This window comes from Salvelinus sp. IW2-2015, unplaced genomic scaffold (genome assembly GCF_002910315.2).
Source record: "Salvelinus sp. IW2-2015 unplaced genomic scaffold, ASM291031v2 Un_scaffold4873, whole genome shotgun sequence".
Classification (NCBI taxonomy): Eukaryota; Metazoa; Chordata; class Actinopteri; order Salmoniformes; family Salmonidae; genus Salvelinus; species Salvelinus sp. IW2-2015.
Window position 1 is genome coordinate 13,243 of NW_019946142.1, and position 21,112 is coordinate 34,354.

At 45.5% G+C, this 21,112-nt stretch overlaps 2 protein-coding genes across 2 annotated transcripts in view; both read right to left on the reverse strand.

Moving 5' to 3' along the window:
- LOC112077727 (thrombospondin type-1 domain-containing protein 4-like) overlaps nucleotides 1-256 on the reverse strand; it is a 2,828-nt gene extending 2,572 nt beyond the window's left edge. The window contains exon 1 of the mRNA XM_070441810.1: nucleotides 198-256. Within this exon, the coding sequence (XP_070297911.1) occupies nucleotides 198-256 (59 nt within the window). The remainder of the gene's footprint in view (nucleotides 1-197) is intronic.
- An 8,074-nt stretch (nucleotides 257-8,330) lies between these two features.
- LOC112077728 (thrombospondin type-1 domain-containing protein 4-like) lies at nucleotides 8,331-11,807 on the reverse strand. The gene is made up of 4 exons (XM_024144189.2): nucleotides 11,514-11,807; nucleotides 10,398-10,454; nucleotides 10,112-10,181; nucleotides 8,331-8,769 (listed from the first exon to the last, which is right to left on the reverse strand). Exons 2-4 carry the CDS (start codon nucleotides 10,424-10,426, stop codon nucleotides 8,338-8,340), a joined length of 531 nt encoding a protein of 176 aa, XP_023999957.1. The 5' UTR covers nucleotides 10,427-10,454; nucleotides 11,514-11,807; the 3' UTR covers nucleotides 8,331-8,337.
- Nucleotides 11,808-21,112: the final 9,305 nt, after the last annotated feature.

Below are 21,112 nucleotides of genomic sequence, written 5' to 3' on the forward strand. Positions count from 1 at the left end.
AGAGAGACTCATAGAAACTATACACATAAGAACAAAACATCAGAAACCAACCCAACATAGAATGCCCACCCCCCATTCACTCACGCTGACCAGAACTACAAATAGACAATAAAAAGGAACTAAGGTCAGACGTGACAGGTTTTCCTCAGAATTTCCCTGTATATTTTGGCGCATCTCCATAATTCTTCAATTCTGACCAGATTTCCCAGTTCTGGCCGATGAAAAACATCCCCAGCACTGATGCTGCACCAAGCATGCTTCACTGTGGGATAGGTTGTTCTAGGGGTGATGAGGTGTTTGGGTTTGCGCCAGACATATGCATTTTCCTTGGTTGCCAAAAAGATACCATTTATACTCATCTGACCAGAGGTACATTTTCTTCCATATGTTTGGGGAATCTCCACATGCTTTTTGCGAACACCAAACTTTTTTTCTTATTTTCTTCTTTAAGCAATTATTTTTTCTGTCGCTCTCGTAAAGCTCAGCTTCTGTGGAGTAATACGGCCTTACCCAAGTGGTCTACGGACGAGTACTCCAATCTCTGCTGTGGAGCTTTAGCAGCTCTCTCAGTGTTTGCCACCACCTGGACTTGGGTCTCTTTGCTTGCCTCTCTGATTATGCCCTCCTGCTGGGTCCGTGAGTTTTGGTTTGCGCCGTCCTTGGCTAAGTTTGGTTGTGGTTCTGTCTTTTCATATTCTCCTCTTTTTAATAATAAATGAATGGTACTCTCCGGTGCGGATGTTTCAAAGTTTCTGAGTATTTTTATATAACCCAACCTTGATTCTGTACTTCTCCACACTTTGTCCCTCGACCTGTTTGGAGAGCTCCTGTTCTTCCTGGTGCAGCTTGCTTGGTGGTTGCCCGCTTTGCTTCGTGGTGTTGCAGCTCTGGGGCTTTCAGCTAAAGGTATATATATACTGGAGATTCATGTGAACTTAGAATGCACACAGGCTGGGACTTTATTTACTAATTATCGTGACTTTGAAGGTAATTGGTTGCACCAGATCTTTATTTTAGGGTTCATAGCAAGAGGGGTGAATACAATATGCATAACACTTTCCGTTTTCTATATTTTAGAATTTTTTGAAACAAGTTATTTTTCCATTCACTTTCACCAATTTGGAACTACTTTTTGTCGTATGCCTTACACAGAAATCAAATAAAAATTCATTCAAATTCAGGTTGTAATGTTACCAAAAGGAAAACGCCAAGGCGGGATGAATACTTTTGCAAGGCACGTATTATTACCTGACCCTAAACTCTACAGTAACTAACATTTTTTGACATACTCCCTGGTCTTTTGTACCCTATCCTTTACAGTTGTATTTGGTCTTCAGCCAAATGACTGAGTGGGACAAGTGGTAAGGGTGCGTGCTGGGGCAGGGAAGAGTCCAGGGCAGGAGAACCGAACTTGGTATAAATGGAGTCGTTGTAATAGGTGCTCAAAACTCCGAAATCCACACATTTACAAAAAAGTAATGACAGTGGGTACAAAACCCCGTCACACCACCAGAATAATAAGCACCAATCAACAACAAACATCACCGACAGGCATGAAGGGGAAACAAGAGGGTTTTTAAATACACAACATGTAATTGATGGGATTGGACGAGTGTTGATGGAAGACAAGACAAAAACCAATGGAAAATGAAAAATTGATCAGCTGTGGCTAGACAGGCGGTGACCGCCGAACACCGCCCGAACAAGATGAGGGACCGACTTCGCGGAAGTCGGAACAGACAGTTGGATAACTTTGACGCTTGTGTTGGAGTTAAAGGGTGACAAGTTATTATCCTGTGTACAATTAATTGATTGCAGTTTGTCAAGCCTATGGCACTGCAGTAATGACAGTGATAGCCCTTACCTCGTCTGGTCTCTACATCTGGCTCTGTAGTCATGGAGAATTGTCATGGTCCATATTTCAGCAGTGAGAGGATGGTAGTGGCCACCCAGGAGAGAAAGACTCTCAGAGACTATAACCGGGGAAGGAGAACATATCTTAATGATGATGATAAAGTCTGACAACCTTGGAACTAGGACATATTTCTGAGTTAATAAAACCTTTAGAAAAATATATACACTTAGTGTACAACATTAAGGGCACTTGCTATTTCCATGACATAGACTGACCAGGTGAATCCAGGTGATCACTTGTTAAAGTCCACTTTAATCAGTGTAGATAGAGGGGAGGAGACAGGTTAAAGAAGGATTTTTAAGCCTTGAGACAATTGAGACATGGATTATGTATGTGTGCCATTCAGAGGGTGAATTGGGCAAGACAACATATTTAAGTCGCCTTTGAATGGGTATGGTAGTAGGTGTCAGGAGCACTGTTTTGTGTCAAGAACTGCAATGCTGCTGGGTTTTTCATGCTCAACAGTTTCCCACATGTATCAAGAAGGTCCACCACCAATGACACTCAGCCAACTTGACACAACTGTGGGAAGCATTGGAGTCAACATGGGCCAGCATCCCTGTGGAAAGCCTTTCAACACCTTGTAGAGCCATGCCCCCAACGAACCGAGGCGGGGTGTTTTTGTACACTCAGTTTATACAGTAGAGAGAGTGAAGAGGGCAGCAGGGGCGCAACAAGTTGTTTTCTTCTCTGTCGTTTCCATGACTTTTCATTCTCTCTCTGAGTAGAATTGTGTTCAGGAACCAGGGATAGAGAGAGCGTGCGTGAGAGAGAGAGAGAGAGAGAGAGAGAGAGAGAGAGAGAGAAGAGGAGAGCGAGCGAGAGAGTGAAAATTAACGGATAATGTCATGTTCCAGTGACGTTTTACAGACGTTTGGATTTTTGGAGCGGTTTTAAAAATGGATTAACTGATTCGGTGGTAAGTAACTTCTTTAACACCTGGATTGAACTTCTGTCGATAGTTTGGATTATGAGGATAACTGGCGCCACAATTTACCATTGAGAAGCAGAATACTGCACTGGAGAAAGCAACAAGGTAGAAAACACAAGCACAGTTATCCAAGGTAGGAACAGACATTTACGTTTTATGAAAGTGTAATAATATAGGCCTAATAATAATCATAATAGCCTAATCGTAATAATTATAATACATTAGGAAACCTTATATAAATGCAATTGAATTAAATTATTAACGTTTTAGAAATTTATCCATAATTATGCTTATAATGTTTTTGTTTGTCGACTAATTTCTTTCAAAGAAAATTCAAAATGGTAGCCTACATGTTATGTTTCTCCATAAATCGCTAAGGATTTCAGAATTTTGAAAGTGTAATTTAATGGCTCGCTACTTGCGCGCTCACACTTTAAATCAAAATCCTCAGCCTGAACGAGAGCCTCTGTCCCGTCCCTGTCGGTTTTGACAGAATGTCGACTCTTTTTGCGCAGGTGCAGCCAGCTTTCTATTTGTTGATAGCACATATATATACTAGCCTGCAATTGTGATGTTGTTTACCATAACTAAATAATATTTGTAATAGCCCAGCCTTCATAATACGTTTTAAAGACGTTTGAAGTAATAGGCATAGCCTACATGTTTTTGGATAAATAAATTCTAGGCTTTGTGAAAATAAAGTAAATAAATATTATGAATATTATTTATTTAATGACAATGGAACTTTCCAAACCTCACATGGATGGAATTGCACCAGTGTGAGACAACAAACAGACAGGTTTATGTTTAAGTTGAAGTGATCTTTAAACCCCCACATTCATCATACCAAGTGTGGTTTATTTTGAGAGATACATCACAGATGAGTTTTTACTACAAGCACAGTGATAAAAGTGTCACTGCAGTCCAGCCATTTGAAAATGGAGTCCTGTTTCAGTGGTTGGCACTCATTAGGACCAGGCAAGGGTCAAGGGTCAACACACATGGTCAAGTGGGCAGAAGCCATGTTCCCTGAGTCTATGGTCAGGACTTTCAGACAAACGAGCATTAAAAGAGCAGACCTGACACCGCATGTGGTCTTGAGGAGAAGTGTTGTATTAAATATGATATTACTGCTTTATTGCTGTGTTATTAATGTCATTATGTCTGCAAATACAACATATCATTTTTTGGTACTGTAGCCCTCAAAATCTAGGAGATATGAGGGAACTTTGTATCTGGATTCTGAGGTGAGATATCGATTGTCACTTACAATCCTCTGGTGTACATTGAACAGACTCATCATAAACATGTTGTATCACACTGAGCTGCTGATCATGCACTATGCATGATCAATTTAATAATTTTGTTTTAATTGTCTCCAATTTTAGATTATAATACTTTTTCTCTGTAAAAAAAAGCTGTTAAATGTATTATAGCTCAGTATGCTATCTGTCACCACAGAGTTTCTATGCTTCTGCTGCTGCTCAAGACATATCCCCTGGATTGCCAGCTCACTACAGACCACAGGAAGGTCAGTAGAGTGGCTGGGGCCAGCAGAGGGGAGAAGGGGAGCAGGGAGGGGGTTGTGCTGATGGAGGGCACGATATCTGTGTTTTAACGTGTGTGGTCTGTTTGACATCCCCAAGCCCAGGTTGATAAGACCTCACTCGTGTGTTTGCAGCCTGAGAATCAATTTATCACTCGCCTATATCATCATCTCACGCCAGTTGGCACAGAATCACGGAATTTGAACTGCAAAGAAGGCATGATCTTGTCTTCCGATCGTAACCCTAGCCAATTAGCACCCTCCAGTTCACAGAGGATGCATATCCTTTCAACTGTAAGGGGAAGTTTTATAGTGTCTGCTGCGTGGATGATATGTTTCAACCACAAAGCCATTAAATACAACACTAGTCTATCTCGGCCCATGTAAACATGCAATCAGTTATTGAGGAAGGATTCCCCCCCCAGGGGAATCCGATCCGGGTGTAAATCTGTTTCATGCCAGCAGTCAGCAATACATCCTTGTAGAGAGAGAGAGAGAGAGGATCAATATTTATAACTGTACTTTGTGGAGAGTGTTGATGGACAGGCTAACTGTCTGACGGGGCATTCCTCTCTGGGAGAGAGTTTGTCTCTGTTGGCCCTTTGCATTTCCAGGAGTCCAGCTGTTTGACCCATGGCTGACCCTGGAGATGACAGTGGAGTAGAGTTACAAAGGCTGCAGCGAGGAGGGGCCATGGTCTGAGTGATCTCTGAATAGCCCCATGCGTGTGACTGACAGAAGGATAGCTATCTGCCAACTCTCCCTACTATCCTACCGTTTGGGTATTCTCTTACAGTCTTCTCAACGCCAATGGGAGGCTAAGCTTTACCATGTGCATGTGTAAGCTCACAGAGGACAGGATGAATGTAGACAAAGTGGCTCTTAAAGAGCTGGATTTCCTTCTTTGCGGCTCCTCAGGCAAAGCTGGCTGGCGCAGGGCAGGGTTGGCTGGCGCAGGGTCCTGAGACAGAGAGTGCAGTGATAGCCACTAAGGCGCTAATACGTCTCTGGCAGCGTTACACAGAGGGCTAGAGTCAACAGAGGGATATGCAGGTAGTCAGTAGGGGATGGAGAGTAGCAGACAACTCTAATCAGACAAATCTGGGCTTTATCCGACATGAACAGAAGCTCATCGCATACACAGCGAGGGAGAGAGAAAACGGTTGTTGATAACATGAGGTCATTGTCTCATTGGCTTCAAGTCTTTCATGAATAATGATGTTTTCTTTTTCTTCTCTACTCTGCTCCAAGTGGTGTCTGTTTCATGTTATCCATGCTGTGGTGGTGTAGGGCTTTAACTCAGGATGTTCCTGCAGGTTCCTCAAGGGCAGACCCCCAGCAGCAGGAGGCTGGAGGAGTGCAGGGTGGGGCCCCAGGCTCCTGGGGCTCCTGGGGGCCTTGGTCCTCCTGCTCCCGCTCCTGTGGGGAGGGGTTCAGGAACAGAACCGACCCTGCCTACCCTCCCACACCCCCCTCCATGGGTGCTGTTGCCTACCCCTCCAGGCCGGATGGCCACCACCTCAACCAGAACCAGGCCATGTAGTGTCTGCCCTAAGACCCACTGTCCCGCTGCACCGCACAACCCTGGGAGACCCCCACCCCCAACAGCACACCAGCTTGGCAGCCGAGGGGAGCTGAGGGACCAGCAGAGAGACGAGAGGACCAATGCTGGACGCAGGTACAGTATCTATCACACATACAGACAAGGGCCTGTCTGTCTTTCAGTCTGACCTGTGTTTAATGTCCTGCATGCTGAGCAGCCCAGTCTAAAAGTGTCTCTTTGGAGCTCCCAGCTCACCCCATGGTCCATTGGACTCACCTCCAGTGTAAAGCTATTCTTTATGGATGGAGTCAAATGGCTCGGCTTGTGCTTGGCGGGTTTGTGGCCTCCTTCCTGTGAGCTCGAGTTAAAAAGCTTTTAAATAAATAGAGCTGACAGTTGAGTAATGGGGGGTTGTTGACGTAGGAATCCAGTCTCCAGACAAAAGCGCTCTCCGCTCGCGCTTGTTTGCTGACACTAATATCCATCCGCTTCTCAGAAGTAATTTGCACCTGTGATGTGTATCTTTGACATTTTTGTTTGACAGTCTTTTGATAGTCCAGTCAACACATTTTGAATGTAAAACAAGTTGCCGTAAGTGGAGGCTATTTAGCAACAGACAATTGTTTTTACCGTGTGTGTGTGTGTGTGTGTGTGTGTGTGTGTGTGTGTGTGGTGTGTGTGTGTGTGTGTGTGTGTGTGTGTGTGTGTGTGTGTGTGTGTGTGTGTGTGTTGTGTGGTGTGTGTGTGTGTGTGTGTGTGTGTTTTCAGGAGGGCAGTGACAGTCCCATCATTCCAGGGAAGTATGGCTATGGGAGGAGGCCTTACGTTGTGTCTCCTCCAGACAGACACAGGCAGACGTCTGGGATAGAGACAGGGGCTGGTCGCTCCACAGACAGAGACGCTCCTCGCTCTCTGACCTAGCCCGTCAGCCCACAGGCACGGAGGCCACAGGCAAACCCTACCGTCCGCCCTACAACAACCCCCATCTCCACAGCTAACACGCCAGTCCATCACCAGCCCCCAGCCCCCAACCCAGGTCTAACCTAACCCAGCTCTCCCTCCCAGGGCTAACTCTAACCTACCCACTCCAGCCCAGGGCTAAAACCCTAACCCTAACTCTAACTCTAACTCTAACCTAACCTAACCTAACCCAGCCTCCCCTCCCAGGGCTAACCTATACTCTAACTCTAACCCTAACCCAGCCCCCCAGCCAGGTCTAACCTAACCCAGCTCCCCCTCCCAGGGCTAACCATAATCCAGCCTCCCAGCCCAGGGCTAACCTAACTCTAACACTAAACCAGCCTCCCAGCCCAGGGCTAACCCTAATCTAACTCTAACCTAACCAGCCTCCCCTCCCAGGGCTAACCATAACTCTAACTCTAAACCCTAACCCAGCCTCAGCCCAGGTCTAAACCCTAACCCCAGCCTACCTCCCAGGGCTAACCATAATCCAGCCTCCCAGCCCAGGGCTAACCCTAACTCTAACTCTAACCCTAACCCAGCTCCCCTCCAGGGCTAACCATAACTCTACTCTAACCCTAACCCAGCCCCAGCCAGGTCTAACCTAACCAGCTCCTCCCTGCCCCAAACCAAAAGCACACGTAATACAAAATATAGTCCTGCTGCATGTATACATATCACAGCATCCTTGTTAGCTTGGATTCATCAAGCACTAGTTTGAGCTGTGGCCCTGGCCGCCACACTGCTGTAGTGTCTCCTAGGCCCCTCCCCCTGGATTAACAACTGCAGAGGGCCGCTCTGACATGATCGATGGGCAGGAAACCCAGCTCTATCGCGAGCCAATTTCAAAATGAAGGAGAGCAAAATCTGGACCGGGTCGCTTGGGTTGTTGCGGGGACCTGAGAGTGTGTGCGTTCGTGATTGCGTGCGAGGAACACTACCTGAGAAAAAGTATGCACTCAAGACAGGCACACACTCTCTCTGCTGGACACACACACACACACACACACACGGGTAAAAACAATTGTCTGTGCTAAATAGCCTCCACTTACGGCACTTGTTTACATTCAAAATGTGTTGACTGGACTATCAAAGACTGTCAAACAAAATGTCAAAGATACACATCACAGGTGCAAATTACTTCTGAGAAGCGGATGGATATTAGTGTCAGCAAACAAGCGCCGAGCGGAGAGCGCTTTTGTCTGGAGACTTGGATTCCTACGTCAACAACCCCCCATTACTCAACTGTCAGCTCTATTTATTTAAAAGCTTTTTAACTCGAGCTCACAGGAAGGAGGCCACAAACCCGCCAAGCACAAGCCGAGCCATTGACTCCATCCATAAAAGAATAGCTTTACACTGGAGGTGAGTCCAATGGACCATGGGGTGAGCTGGAGCTCCAAAGAGACACTTTTAGACTGGGCTGCTCAGCATGCAGGACATTAAACACAGGTCAGACTGAAAGACAGACAGGCCCTTGTCTGTATGGTGTGATAGATACTGTACCTGCGTCCAGCATTGGCCTCTCTGTCTCTCTGCTGGTCCCTCAGCTCCCCTCGGCTGGCCAAGCTGGTGTTGCTGTTGGAGGGTGGGGGTCTCCCAGGGTTGGTGCGGTGCAGCGGGACAGTGGGTCTTAGGGCAGACACTACATGGCCTGGGTTCTGGTTGAGGTGGTGGCCATCCGGCCTGGAGGGGTAGGCAACAGCACCCATGGAGGGGGTGTGGGAGGGTAGGCAGGGTCGGTTCTGTTCCTGAACCCCTCCCCCACAGGAGCGGGAGCAGGAGGACCAAGGCCCCCAGGAGCCCCAGGAGCCTGGGGCCCCACCCTGCACTCCTCCAGCCTCCTGCTGCTGGGGGTCTGCCCTTTGAGGAACCTGCAGGAACATCCTGAGTTAAAGCCCTACACCACCCACAGCATGGATAACATGAAACAGACACCACTTGAGAGCAGAGTAGAGAAGAAAAAGAATAACATCATTATTCATGAAAGACTTGAAGCCAATGAGACAATGACCTCATGTTATCAACAACGGTTTTCTCTCTCCCTCGCTGTGTATGCGATGAGCTTCTGTTCATGTCGGATAAAGCCCAGATTTGTCTGATTAGAGGTTGTCTGCTACTCTCCCATCCCCTACTGACTACCTGCATATCCCTCTGTTGACTCTAGCCCTCTGTGTAACGCTGCCAGAGAYGTATTAGCGCMTTASTGGCTATCACTGCACTCTCTGTCTCAGGACCCTGCGCCAGCCAACCCTGCCCTGCGCCAGCCAGCTTTGCCYGAGGAGCCGCAAAGAAGGAAATCCAGCTCTTTAAGAGCCACTTTGTCTACATTCATCCTGTCCTCTGTGAGCTTACACATGCACATGGTAAAGGCTTAGCCTCCCATTGGCGTTGAGAAGACTGTAAGAGAATACCCAAACGGTAGGGATAGTAGGGAGAGTTGGCAGATAGCTATCCTTCTGTCAGTCACCGACATGGGGCTATTCAGAGATCACTCAGACCATGGCCCCCTCCTCGCTGCAGCCTTTGTAACTCTACTCCACTGTCATCTCCAGGGTCAGCCATGGGTCAAACAGCTGGACTCCTGGAAATGCAAAGGGCCAACAGAGACAAACTCTCTCCCAGAGAGGAATGCCCCGTCAGACAGTTAGCCTGTCCATCAACACTCTCCACAAAGTACAGTTATAAATATTGATCCTCTCTCTCTCTCTCTCTACAAGGGGATGTATTGCTGACTGCTGGCATGAACAGATTTACACCCGGATCGGATTCCCCTGGGGGGGGAATCCTTCCTCAATAACTGATTGCATGTTTACATGGGCCGAGATAGACTAGTGTTGTATTTAATGGCTTTGTGGTTGAACAATATCATCACGGCAGCAGACACTATAAACTTCCCCTGTACAGTTGAAAGGATATGCATCCTCTGTGAACTGGAGGGTGCTAATTGGCTAGGGTTACGATCGGAAGACAAGATCATGCCTTCTTTGGCAGTTCAAATTCCGTGATTCTGTGCCAACTGGCGTGAGATGATGATATAGGCGAGTGATAAATTGATTCTCAGGCTGCAAACACACGAGTGAGGTCTATCAACCTGGGCTTGGGGATGTCAAACAGACCACACACGTTAAAACACAGATATCGTGCCCTCCACTCAGCACAACCCCCTCCCTGCTCCCCTTCTCCCCTCTGCTGGCCCCCAGSCACTCTACTGACCTTCCTGTGGTCTGTAGTGAGCTGGCAATCCAGGGGATATGTCTTGAGCAGCAGCAGAAGCATAGAAACTCTGTGTGTGACAGATAGCATACTGAGCTATAATACATTTAACAGCTTTTTTACAGAGAAAAAGTATTATAATCTAAAATTGGAGACAATTAAAACAAAATTATTAAATTGAGTCATGCATAGTGCATGATCAGCAGCTGCAGTGTGATACAACATGTTTATGATGAGTCTGTTCAATGTACACCAGAGTGATTGTAAGTGACAATCGATATCTCACCTCAGAATCCAGATACAAAGTTCCCTCATATCTCCTAGATTTTGAGGGCTACAGTACCTAAAAAATGATATGTTGTATTTGCAGACATAATGACATTAATAACACAGCAATAAAGCAGTAATATCATATTTAATACAACACTTCTCCTCAAGACCACATGCGGTGTCAGGTCTGCTCTTTAATGTCTCAGTTTGTCTGAAGGTCCTGACCATAGACTCAGGGGAACATGGCTTCTGCCCACTTGACCATGTGTGTTGACCCTTGACCCTTGCCCTGGTCCTAATGAGTGGCCACCCACTGAAACAGGACTCCATTTTCAAATGGCTGGACTGCAGTGACACTTTTATCACTGTGCTTGTAGTAAAAACTCATCTGTGATGTATCTCTCAAAATAAACCACACTTGGTATGATGAATGTGGGGGTTTAAAGATCACTTCAACTTAAACATAAACCTGTCTGTTTTGTTTGTCTCACACTGGTGCAATTCCATCCATGTGAGGTTTGGAAAGTTCCATTGTCATTAAATAAATAATATTCATAATATTTATTTACTTTATTTTCACAATAGCCTAGAATTTAATTTATCCAAAAACATGTAGGCTATGCCTATTACTTCAAACGTCTTTAAAACGTATTATGAGGCTGGGCTATTACAAATATTATTTAGTTATGGTAAACAACATCACAATTGCAGGCTAGTATATATATGTGCTATCAACAAATAGAAAGCTGGCTGCACCCTGCGCAAAAAGATCGACATTCTGTCAAAACCGACAGGGACGGGACAGGAGGCTCTCGTTCAGGCTGAGGGATTTTGATTTAAAGTGTGAGCGCGCAGTAGCGAGCCATTAAATTACACTTTCAAAATCTGAAATCCTTAGCGATTTATGAGAAACATAACATGTAGGCTACCATTTGAATTTTCTTTGAAAGAAATTAGTCGACAAACAAAAACATTATAAGCATAATTATGGATAAATTACTAAAACGTTAATAATTTAATCAATTGCATTATAATGTTTCCTAATGTATTATATTATTACGATTAGGCTATTATGATTATTATTAGGCCTATATTATTACACTTTCATAAAACGTAAATGGTCTGTTCCTACCTTGGATAACTGTGCTTGTGTTTTCTACCTTGTTGCTTTCTCCAGTGCAGTATTGCTGCTTCTCAATGGTAAATTGTGGCGCCAGTTATCCTCATAATCCAAACTATCGACAGAGTTCAATCCAGGTGTAAAGAAGTTACTACCACCGAATCAGTTAATCCATTTTAAAACCGCTCCAAAAATCCAAACGTTCTGTAAACGTGCACTGGTAACATGACATTATTCCGTTAATTTTCACTCTCTCGCTCGCTCTCTCTCTCTCTCTCTCTCTCTCTCTCTCTCTCTCTCTCTCTCACGCACGCTCTCTCTATCCCTGGTGTCCTGAAACACAATTCTACTCAGAGAGAGAATGAAAGTCATGGGAACGACAGAGAAGAAAACAACTTGTTGCGCCCCCTGCTGCCTCTCTCACTCTCTCTACTGTATAAACTGAGTGTACAAAACACCCCGCCTCGGTTCGTTGGGGCATGGACTCTACAAGGTGTTGAAGGCTTTCCACAGGGATGCTGGCCCATGTTGACTCCAATGCTTCCCACAGTTGTGTCAAGTTGGCTGGATGTCATTTGGGTGGTGGACCATTCTTGATACATGTGGGAAACTGTTGAGCATGAAAAACCCAGCAGCATTGCAGTTCTTGACACAAAACAGTGCTCCTGACACCTACTACCATACCCCATTCAAAGGCACTTAAATATTTTGTCTTGCCCATTCACCCTCTGAATGGCACACATACATAATCCATGTCTCAATTGTCTCAAGGCTTAAAAATCCTTCTTTAACCTGTCTCCTCCCCTTCATCTACACTGATTAAAGTGGATTTAACAAGTGATCACCTGGATTCACCTGGTCAGTCTATGTCATGGAAATAGCAAGTGCCCTTAATGTTTTGTACACTAAGTGTATATATTTTTCTAAAGGTTTTATTAACTCAGAAATATGTCCTAGTTCCTAAGGTTTGTCAGACTTTCATCATCATCTATAAGATATGTTCTCCTCCTCCGGTATAGTCTCTGAGAGTCTTTCTCTCCTGGGTGGCCACTACCATCCTCTCACTGCTGAAATATGGACCATGACAATTCTCCATGACTACAGAGCCCAGAGTGTAGAGACCAGACTAGGTAAGGGCTATCACTGTCATTACTGCAAGTGCCATAGGCTTGACAACTGCAATCAATTAATTGGTACACAGGATAATAACTTGTCACCCTTTAAGCCAACACAAAGGTCAAAGTTATCCAACTGTCTGTCACGACTTCCGCCGAAGTCGGTCCCTCTCCTTGTTCGGGCGGTGTTCGGCGGTCACCGACCTTCTAGCCATCACTGATCAATTTTTCATTTTCCATTGGTTTTGTCTTGTCTTCCATCACACCTGGTTCCAATCCCATCAATTACATGTTGTGTATTTAACCCTCTGTTTCCCCTCATGTCCTTGTCGGTGATTGTTTGTTGTATGTATTGGTGCTATTATTATTCTGGTGTGTGACGGGTTTTGTACCCACTTTCATTATTTTTGTAAATGTTGGATTTCGGAGTTTGTGAGCACCTATTAAACGACTCCATTTATACCAAGTTCGTTCTCCTGCGCCTGACTTCCCTGCCACCAGCACGCACCCTTTACACTGTCCCACTCAGTCATTTGCTGAAAGACCAAATACAATGTAAAGGATCAGGGTAAAAAGACCAGGGATAGTATGTCAAAAAATGTTAGTACTGTAGAGTTTAGGTTCAGAGTAATAATACAGTGCCTTGCAAAAGTATTCATCCCCCTTGGCGTTTTTCCTATTTTGTAACATTACAACCTGTAATTTGAATGGAATTTTATTTGGATTTCATGTAATGGACATACACAAAATAGTCCAAATTGGTGAAGTGAAATGAGAAAAATAACTTGTTTCAAAAAATTCTAAAATATAGAAAACGGAAAAGTGGTGCATGCATATGTATTCACCCCCTTTGCTATGAAGCCCCTAAATAAGATCTGGTGCAACCAATTACCTTCAAAGTCACATAATTAGTTAAATAAAGTCCACCTGTGTGCATTCTAAGTGTCACATGATCTCAGTATATATATACCTGTTCTGAAAGGCCCCAGAGTCTGCAACACCACTAAGCAAGCGGCACCACCAAGCAAGCTGCACCATGAAGAACAAGGAGCTCTCCAAACAGGTCAGGGACAAAGTTGTGGAGAAGTACAGATCAAGGTTGGGTTATAWAAAAATATCAGAAACTTTGAACATCCCACGGAGTACCATTCAATTCATTATTAAAAGATGGAGAGAATATGAAAAGAAGAACCACAACAAACTTGCCAAGAGACGGCCGCCAACCAAAACTCACGGACCAGGCAAGGAGGGCATTAATCAGAGAGGCAACAAAGAGACCCAAGATAACACTGAAGGAGCTGCAAAGCTCCACAGCAGAGATTGGAGTATCTGTCCGTAGGACCACTTTAAGCCGTATACTCCACAGAGCTGGGCTTTACGGAAGAGCGGACAGAAAAAAGTAATTGCTTAAAGAAGAAAATAAGAAAAAAAGTTTGGTGTTCGCCAAAAGGCATGTGGAAGACTCCCCAAACATATGGAAGAATGTACTCTGGTCAGATGAGACTAAAATGTATCTTTTTGGCAACCAAGGAAAATGCTATGTCTGGCTCAAACCCAACACCTCATCACCCCTAGAACACCATCCCCACAGTGAAGCATGCTGGTGGCAGCATCATGCTGTGGGGATGTTTTTCCATCGGCAGGAACTGGGAAACTGGTCAGAATTGAAGAAATTATGGATGGCGCAAAATACAGGGAAATTCTTGAGGAAAACCTGTCACGTTCTGACCTTAGTTCCTTTTTTATGTCTTTATTTTAGTTTGGTCAGGGCGTGAGTTGGGGTGGGCATTCTATGTTGTTTTTCTATGTTTTGTTCTGTATGTTATATTTCTATGTGTTTGGCCTAGTATGGTTCTCAATCAGAGGCAGGTGTCGATCGTTGTCTCTGATTGAGAATCATACTTAGGTAGCCTGTTTTCCCACTATGGGTTGTGGGTAGTTATTTTCCGTTTCAGTGTTTGCACCATACGGGACTGTGTYGGTTTTCATTTATTCTCTTGTTCATTTTGTATTCATTCTCGATTAAACGATATTATGGATACGTACCACGCTGCATTTTGGTCCTCCTCTCCTTCCACCAACGAAAGCCGTTACAAACCTGTTTCAGTCTTCCAGAGATTTGAGACTGGGAGGGAGGTTCCCCTTCCAGCAGGACAATGAACCCTAAGCATACTGCTAAAGCAACATTCGAGTGGTTTAGGGGAAACATTTAAATGTCTTGGAATGGCCTAGTCAAAGCACAGACCTCAATCCAATTGAGAATCTGTGGTATGACTTGAAGATTGCTGTACACCAGCGGAACAATCCAATTTGAAGGAGCTGGAGAAGTTTTGCCTTGAAGAATGGGCAAAAATCCCAGTGGCTAGATTGCCAAACTTATAGAGACATACCCAAGAGACTTGCAGCTGTAATTGCTGCAAAAGGTGGCTCTACAAAGTATTGACTTTGGGGGTGAATTGTTATGCACGCTAAAATGGTCATTTTTTTGTCTTATTTCTTGTTTGTTTCATTTTTTTTTTTTTTATTGCATCTTCAAAGTGTTAGGGATGTTGTGTAAATCAAATTTTAATTCCAGGTTGTAAGGCAACAAAATAGGAAAAATGCCAAGGGGGATGAATAATTTCGCAAGCCACTGTAGCTTGATCCTAACTAAGACCATTGGTTCTACTTGGTGGGCTGTGTGTGTGTGTGTGTGTGTGTGTGTGTGTGTGTGTGTGTGTGTGTGTGTGTGTGTGTGTGTGTGTGTGTGTGTGTGTGTGTGTGTGTGTGTTGTGTGTGTGTGTGTGTGTGTGTGTGTGTGTGTACTGAAAGTCTCACTATGTAAAATGGCCTGTTTCTTGCTCTATCAAGTAAATAAAATATACTGTCCATGGCCTTGTTCTCCTTGGCTTGCAGAGTTGCCTAATTTGAGTGGATGAATTAAGGTCGTTCTTGGTTGAGCATGCATCCTAAGCTCCATCGTTTTCTTACTGGCTTTCATGTATAACATATATACTGTGTTACATATGTGTCCTTCATGGCCTTTGTGTCCAAGGTGCGGCTATCATAATGGCTTTATTCAATGGTGGGACCATGTTGATGCTGGCTGTGAATTTGCCTCTAACCCCTATGTTTCCAAACCATGGTCACGGGTGACCGCACCCAATTATAGCAACTTAATGAACTACTGTTCCGGTTGACCCATTCAAACTATACAAGGAAACGCGTTCGAAAGGAGAGCTGTTCTACCCTGTCATCGGACAAAAATGTGAATCCCCTGCCAGACGCACAACACGTCAGCCCTGTAACTAACAATAAACGATGTGCTAAGCTCATTCCAGGACGAGGAAAAGTAATACTCTGTCCTATGAAGTGGAACTAAGTGAAATCCATGTGTCCAGATAATACATTATGAGGAGGTGGTGTCTCAGTGGGATGGCTTTACGAGCAGAAACAATAGAACGCACTTAAAAGCTAACTCCTCAGACTCTCAATCCGTCCTTTGCTTGAGAAGTAAAACAGTTTTGTATGGGATACTTCTGGTCCATTCACCCATACACAAACACATTGCTATCTAACTGGTATCAAATGTCTCTATTTGCTTTATGATACCTGTACACCACAGTACAGATACATATTTTGATATAGATGAGTGAACTGATAGCAGAGGTATCTCAGGTCAAGGCGTGACAGTACCCCCCCCTCAGAACCGGCTCCGGTTCTGGACGCAGCCCCCCCCTCTTTACGCTGATCCCTCCGCCTTTGTAGAACGGACCGTGGATCATCGCCGGAGGCTCTGGACTGCGGATCATCGCCGGAGGCCCGGACTGGGAACCGTCGCTGGAGGCTCCGGACTGTGGATCGTCGCTAGAAGCTCCGGACTGGGGATCGTCGCTGGAGCTCCGGACTGGGGATCGTCGCTGGAGGTTCCGAACTGTGGCCGTCGTTGGAGGTTCCGAACTGTGGCCCGTCGTTGGAGGTTCCAGACTATGGCCCGTCGTTGGAGGTTCCGGACTGTGGCCCGTCGCCGGAAGCTCTGGCTGGGTACTGTCGCCCGGAAGCTTTGGACTGGGAACTGTCGCCGGAAGCTCTGGACTGGGAACTGTCGCCGGAAGCTCTGGACTGTGGAAGCGCACTGGAAGCCTGATGCGTGGTGCCGGAACTGGTGGTACCGGGCTGAGGACAGCACCTCAGGGCGAGTGCGGGGAAGAGGCACAGGATGCACTGGACTGTGGGGAGGCGCACTGGAGGCCTGATGTGTGGTGCCGGAACTGGTGGTCCGGGCTGAGGACACGCACCTCAGGGCGAGTGCGGGGAAGAGGCACAGGCCGTACTGGACTGTGGAGGCGCACTGGAGATTCTGGAGCGTAGAGCTGGCACAATGCGTCCTGGCTGGATGCTCACTTGAGCCCGGCAAGTGCGGGCGCTAGCACAGGACGCACTGGGCTGTGCAGATGCACCGGAGACACAGTAGCAGAGCCGGCGCAGGATATCCTGGTCCAAGGAGGTGTCCTGGAGACCAGGAGCGCTGAGCCGGCACCATCCATCCTGGCTGGATGCCATTCTAGCCCGGCAAATGCGAGGAGCTGGAATAGAGCGCACCGGGCTATGAAAGCGAACTGGAGACACCGTGCGCATCTCTGCATAACACGGTGCCTGACCAGTTACACACTCCCACGCGGTAAGCACGAGGAGTTGGCTCAGGTCTCCAACTGACTCAGCCAATCTCCTCGTGTGCCCCCCCAAACATTTCTTGGGGCTGCCTCTCGGGCTTCCGTGCTAACCGTGTCCCCTTGTATCGTCGCCGTTCCTCCTGCACTATCTCCACCTGCTTCCATGGTAGGCGATCCTCTCCTGCCAATATTTCCTCCCACATCCAGGATCCTTTACCCTCCAAAATCTCGTCCATGTCCATAATGTCTGCTCCTCCTGAACACACTGCTTGGTCCTTTTATGGTGGGTTCTTCTGTCACGTTGGTCGTATGAATCGGACCAAGGCGCAGCGTGGTATGCGTACATTCTTTAATATAATAAGAATGAACACTGAACATAAGAACAAAATAACAAAACGACACGTGAAGCTATACAAATGAGTGCTGACAGGCAACTACAGCATCGACAGAACGCTACGAATAACAAAGGGGAAAATGGCTACCTAAATATGATCCCCAATCAGAGACAACGATAAACAGCTGCCTCTGATTGGGAACCATATCAGGCCACCATAGACATACAAATCACCTAGACCTACAAAAACCCTAGACATACAAAAAACCCTAGACAATACAAAACTAACGTACCCACCCTAGTCTCACCCTGACCTAACCAAAATATAAAGAAAACAGAGATATCTCAGGTCAGTGCGTGACAAGAGGCTACAATCAGAGCCAACAGAGCTTGTTTGTTTACAGTATAACCAGTATTTAATCCTGTGAAATACATCCAGCATGACAAGTAAATAATACAACACAGGCTTACTGCCAGTTTCTGTTGTCACATACTCTATATGGAGAAGTAACAAGGCTTATAAACAAGCTATTACAGTGGAGACAGATAATACACTCTGATTTGAGGATAAATTGAATGAATAAAAAGTTAATCGTCTGTCATGATAGTCTATTGTTTTGATAACACCCCACTGTATAAATTTCACTTTCATTGGTTGTGCATGCCACCATAATGCATTCTGTTAATACATTTCCCTAATGTCTGAATAAGTTCACAAATTATGCATGAAGAGTAACCTTGACGAAGACCTTGAGACTCATCATATCACTCAGAGCTCATGCTCAGTGGGTTTATGTAGTCTAGATTCCCACAGACAACCTGGGTTCAATATGCATGTGACAATCATTCTCGAGGAGTCCAATATTTATTCACTAAAACATTTTTTGTTTCTCTCTTACCTGAGGGCTTTTTCCTTTGCTCGTATCAAAGGATTTGGGTGGATTAAGGTGAAGATTCCTCATTGACAGCAACACCTACATGGCAAGATACTGTATTAATTAATATGACAGATCCTATGCAGCTCTTTGATACTACAAACACCCTGGCTGTGTTTTGCTTGTCAACAGCAGAGCTCTCCTTGGCCTGCCTCCATTACAGTGTCAAAGGAGGAACCTTGGGCTGGGCATGATATAAGAGTGTGGGGGAAAATTCAGCTGGGAATACATTGCTTTGGAAGGAAGGTTTGATTTGATACCAGCATCTCTCAAAAATGTTCTCAAGAACTGAGTCTGCAGAAGTTCTCTTTTATGACCTTGTTTTGCTCACATCAAGGATTGTTGGTTCTCATGCACCAGTCCAACAGATATCAGAAGGACGTTTTCCAATGATGGATTCCAGTACCACATCTTTCAGTCAGTGTAAAAATAAGCTTCTAAATAAAGAGTATAGACCAATAAGGCTGGTTATTACTCACCGAGTGGTGGTAAATGTCCGGGATGTTGGAGTTGATGTTGAGTTGACCCCTCAGAGCCCTGGGCCTGGGAAGTGCTGCCATGCCAGCAGTTCTCATTTGCTTTCCAACAAAGGATGACTTATTACTCTCCCTCTCCTCTTATCTACTGTACCCCCCACCAAGCACAGTGTGCTGTCACTTGTCATCAGTTTCTCTGAGGTTCTCCCTAAAGTCTGTTTGTGTGAATCTGACTCAGTTTCGTCTCCATAAACTGACAACTGTTTCAATACGATGTAGTTGCATGTTGTGTCAAAGTAAAACTTCCTGAAATTTGTAAAAACTTGTTGTATTATTTTGATTACTGTCATTATCACTCCAAATCACATTAAGTATTATGAAGAAATTAATGCACTGTTTATCTGTTAACAAAAGAAACACAACACTGATGTTTTCTAGCTATCATCATTTAAAAATCTAAGTTAGCTCTAAGTGAGGCCGATATTGGCACTCATTCCACAGGTCAATGTTGTAAAGTGTCAGAAAAACACTAATGAGAGAAGACTAGATGGTGTCTGACAGCTCTAGTTATTAAAATAATTGTATTTCAAAGACTGTAACAGCCTCTATTCCCCAAAGGGCCACTGTCATGAAGGAATGATTCCTTCAGGATATAAATAAGTGCATCGATGATGTCGTCCCCACAGTGACCGTACGTACATACTCCAACCAGAAGCCATGGATTACAGGCAACATCCGCACTGAGCTAAAGGGTAGAGCTGCCGCTTTCAAGGAGCAGGACTCTAACCCGGAAGCTTATAAGAAATCCCCTTATGCCCTCCGATAAACCATCAATCAGGCAAAGCATCAATACAGGACTAAGATCGAATTGTACTACACCGGCTCCGACGCTAGTCGGATGTGGCAAGGCTTGCAAACTATTACAGAATACAAAGGGAAGCACAGCCAAGAGCTGCCCAGTGACACAAGCCTACCAGACAAGCTAAATTACTTCTATGCTCGCTTCGAGGCAAGTAACACTGAAACATGCATGAGAGCATCAGCTGTTCTGGATGACTGTGTGATCACGCTCTCCGCAACCAATGTGAATAAGACCTTTAAACAGGTCAACATTTACAAGGCCGCAGGGCCAGACAGATTACCAGGACGTGTACTCCGAGCATGCGCTGACCAACTGGCATGCTGTCTGAGTTTCAACTGTCTGAGTCTGTAATACCAACATGTTTCAAGCAGACCACCATAGTCCCTGTGCCCAAGAACACTAAGGTAACCTGCCTAAATGACTACCAACCCGTAGCACTCACGTCTGTAGCCATGAAGTGCTTTGAAAGGCTGGTCATGGCTCACATCAACACCATTATCCAAGAAACCCTAGACCCATTCCAATATGCATTCCGCCCCAACAGATCCACAGATGAAGCAATCTCTATTGCCCTCCACACAGCCCTTACACACCTGGACAAAAGGAACAGCTATGTGAGAATGCTATTCACTGACTACAGTTCAGCGTTTAACACCATAGTGCCATCAAAGCTCATCACTAAGCTAAGGACCCTGAGACTAAACACCTCCCTCTGCAACTGGATCCTGGACTTCCCGACGGGCCGTCCCCCAGGTGGTAAGGGTAGGTAACAACACATCCGCCGTGCTGATCCTCAACCCGGGGGCCTGTACTCCCTGTTCACTCATGACTGCACGGCCAGGCATGACTCCAACACCATCATTAAGTTTGCCGATAGCACAACAGTGGTAGGCCTGATCACTGACAATGACGAAACAGCCTATAGGGAGGAGGTCAGAGACCTGACCGTGTGGTGCAAGGACAACAACCTCTCCCTCAACGTGATCAAAACAAAGGAGATGATTGTGGACTACAGGAAAAGAAGGACCGAGCACACCCCCATTCTCATTGACGGAGCTGTAGTGGAGCAGTTGAGAGCTTCAAGTTCCTTGGCGTCCACATCACCAACAAACTAACATGGTCCAAGCACACCAAGACAGTCGTGAAGAGGGCAAGACAAAACCTATTCCCCCTCAGGAGACTGAAAAGATTTGGCATGGGTCCTCAGATCCTCAAATGGTTCTACAGCTGCACCATC

Excerpts from the sequence above, each read along its gene's own strand:
- LOC112077728 (XM_024144189.2), bottom strand. The coding sequence starts at position 10,426 with ATGAGGGAACTTTGTATCTGGATTCTGAG. Across the intron at positions 10,182-10,397 it reads CTTTGTATCTGGATTCTGAG|AGTTTCTATGCTTCTGCTGC; the intron begins GTGAGATATCGA and ends TGTCACACACAG. Across the intron at positions 8,770-10,111 it reads TCACTACAGACCACAGGAAG|GTTCCTCAAAGGGCAGACCC; the intron begins GTCAGTAGAGTG and ends ATGTTCCTGCAG.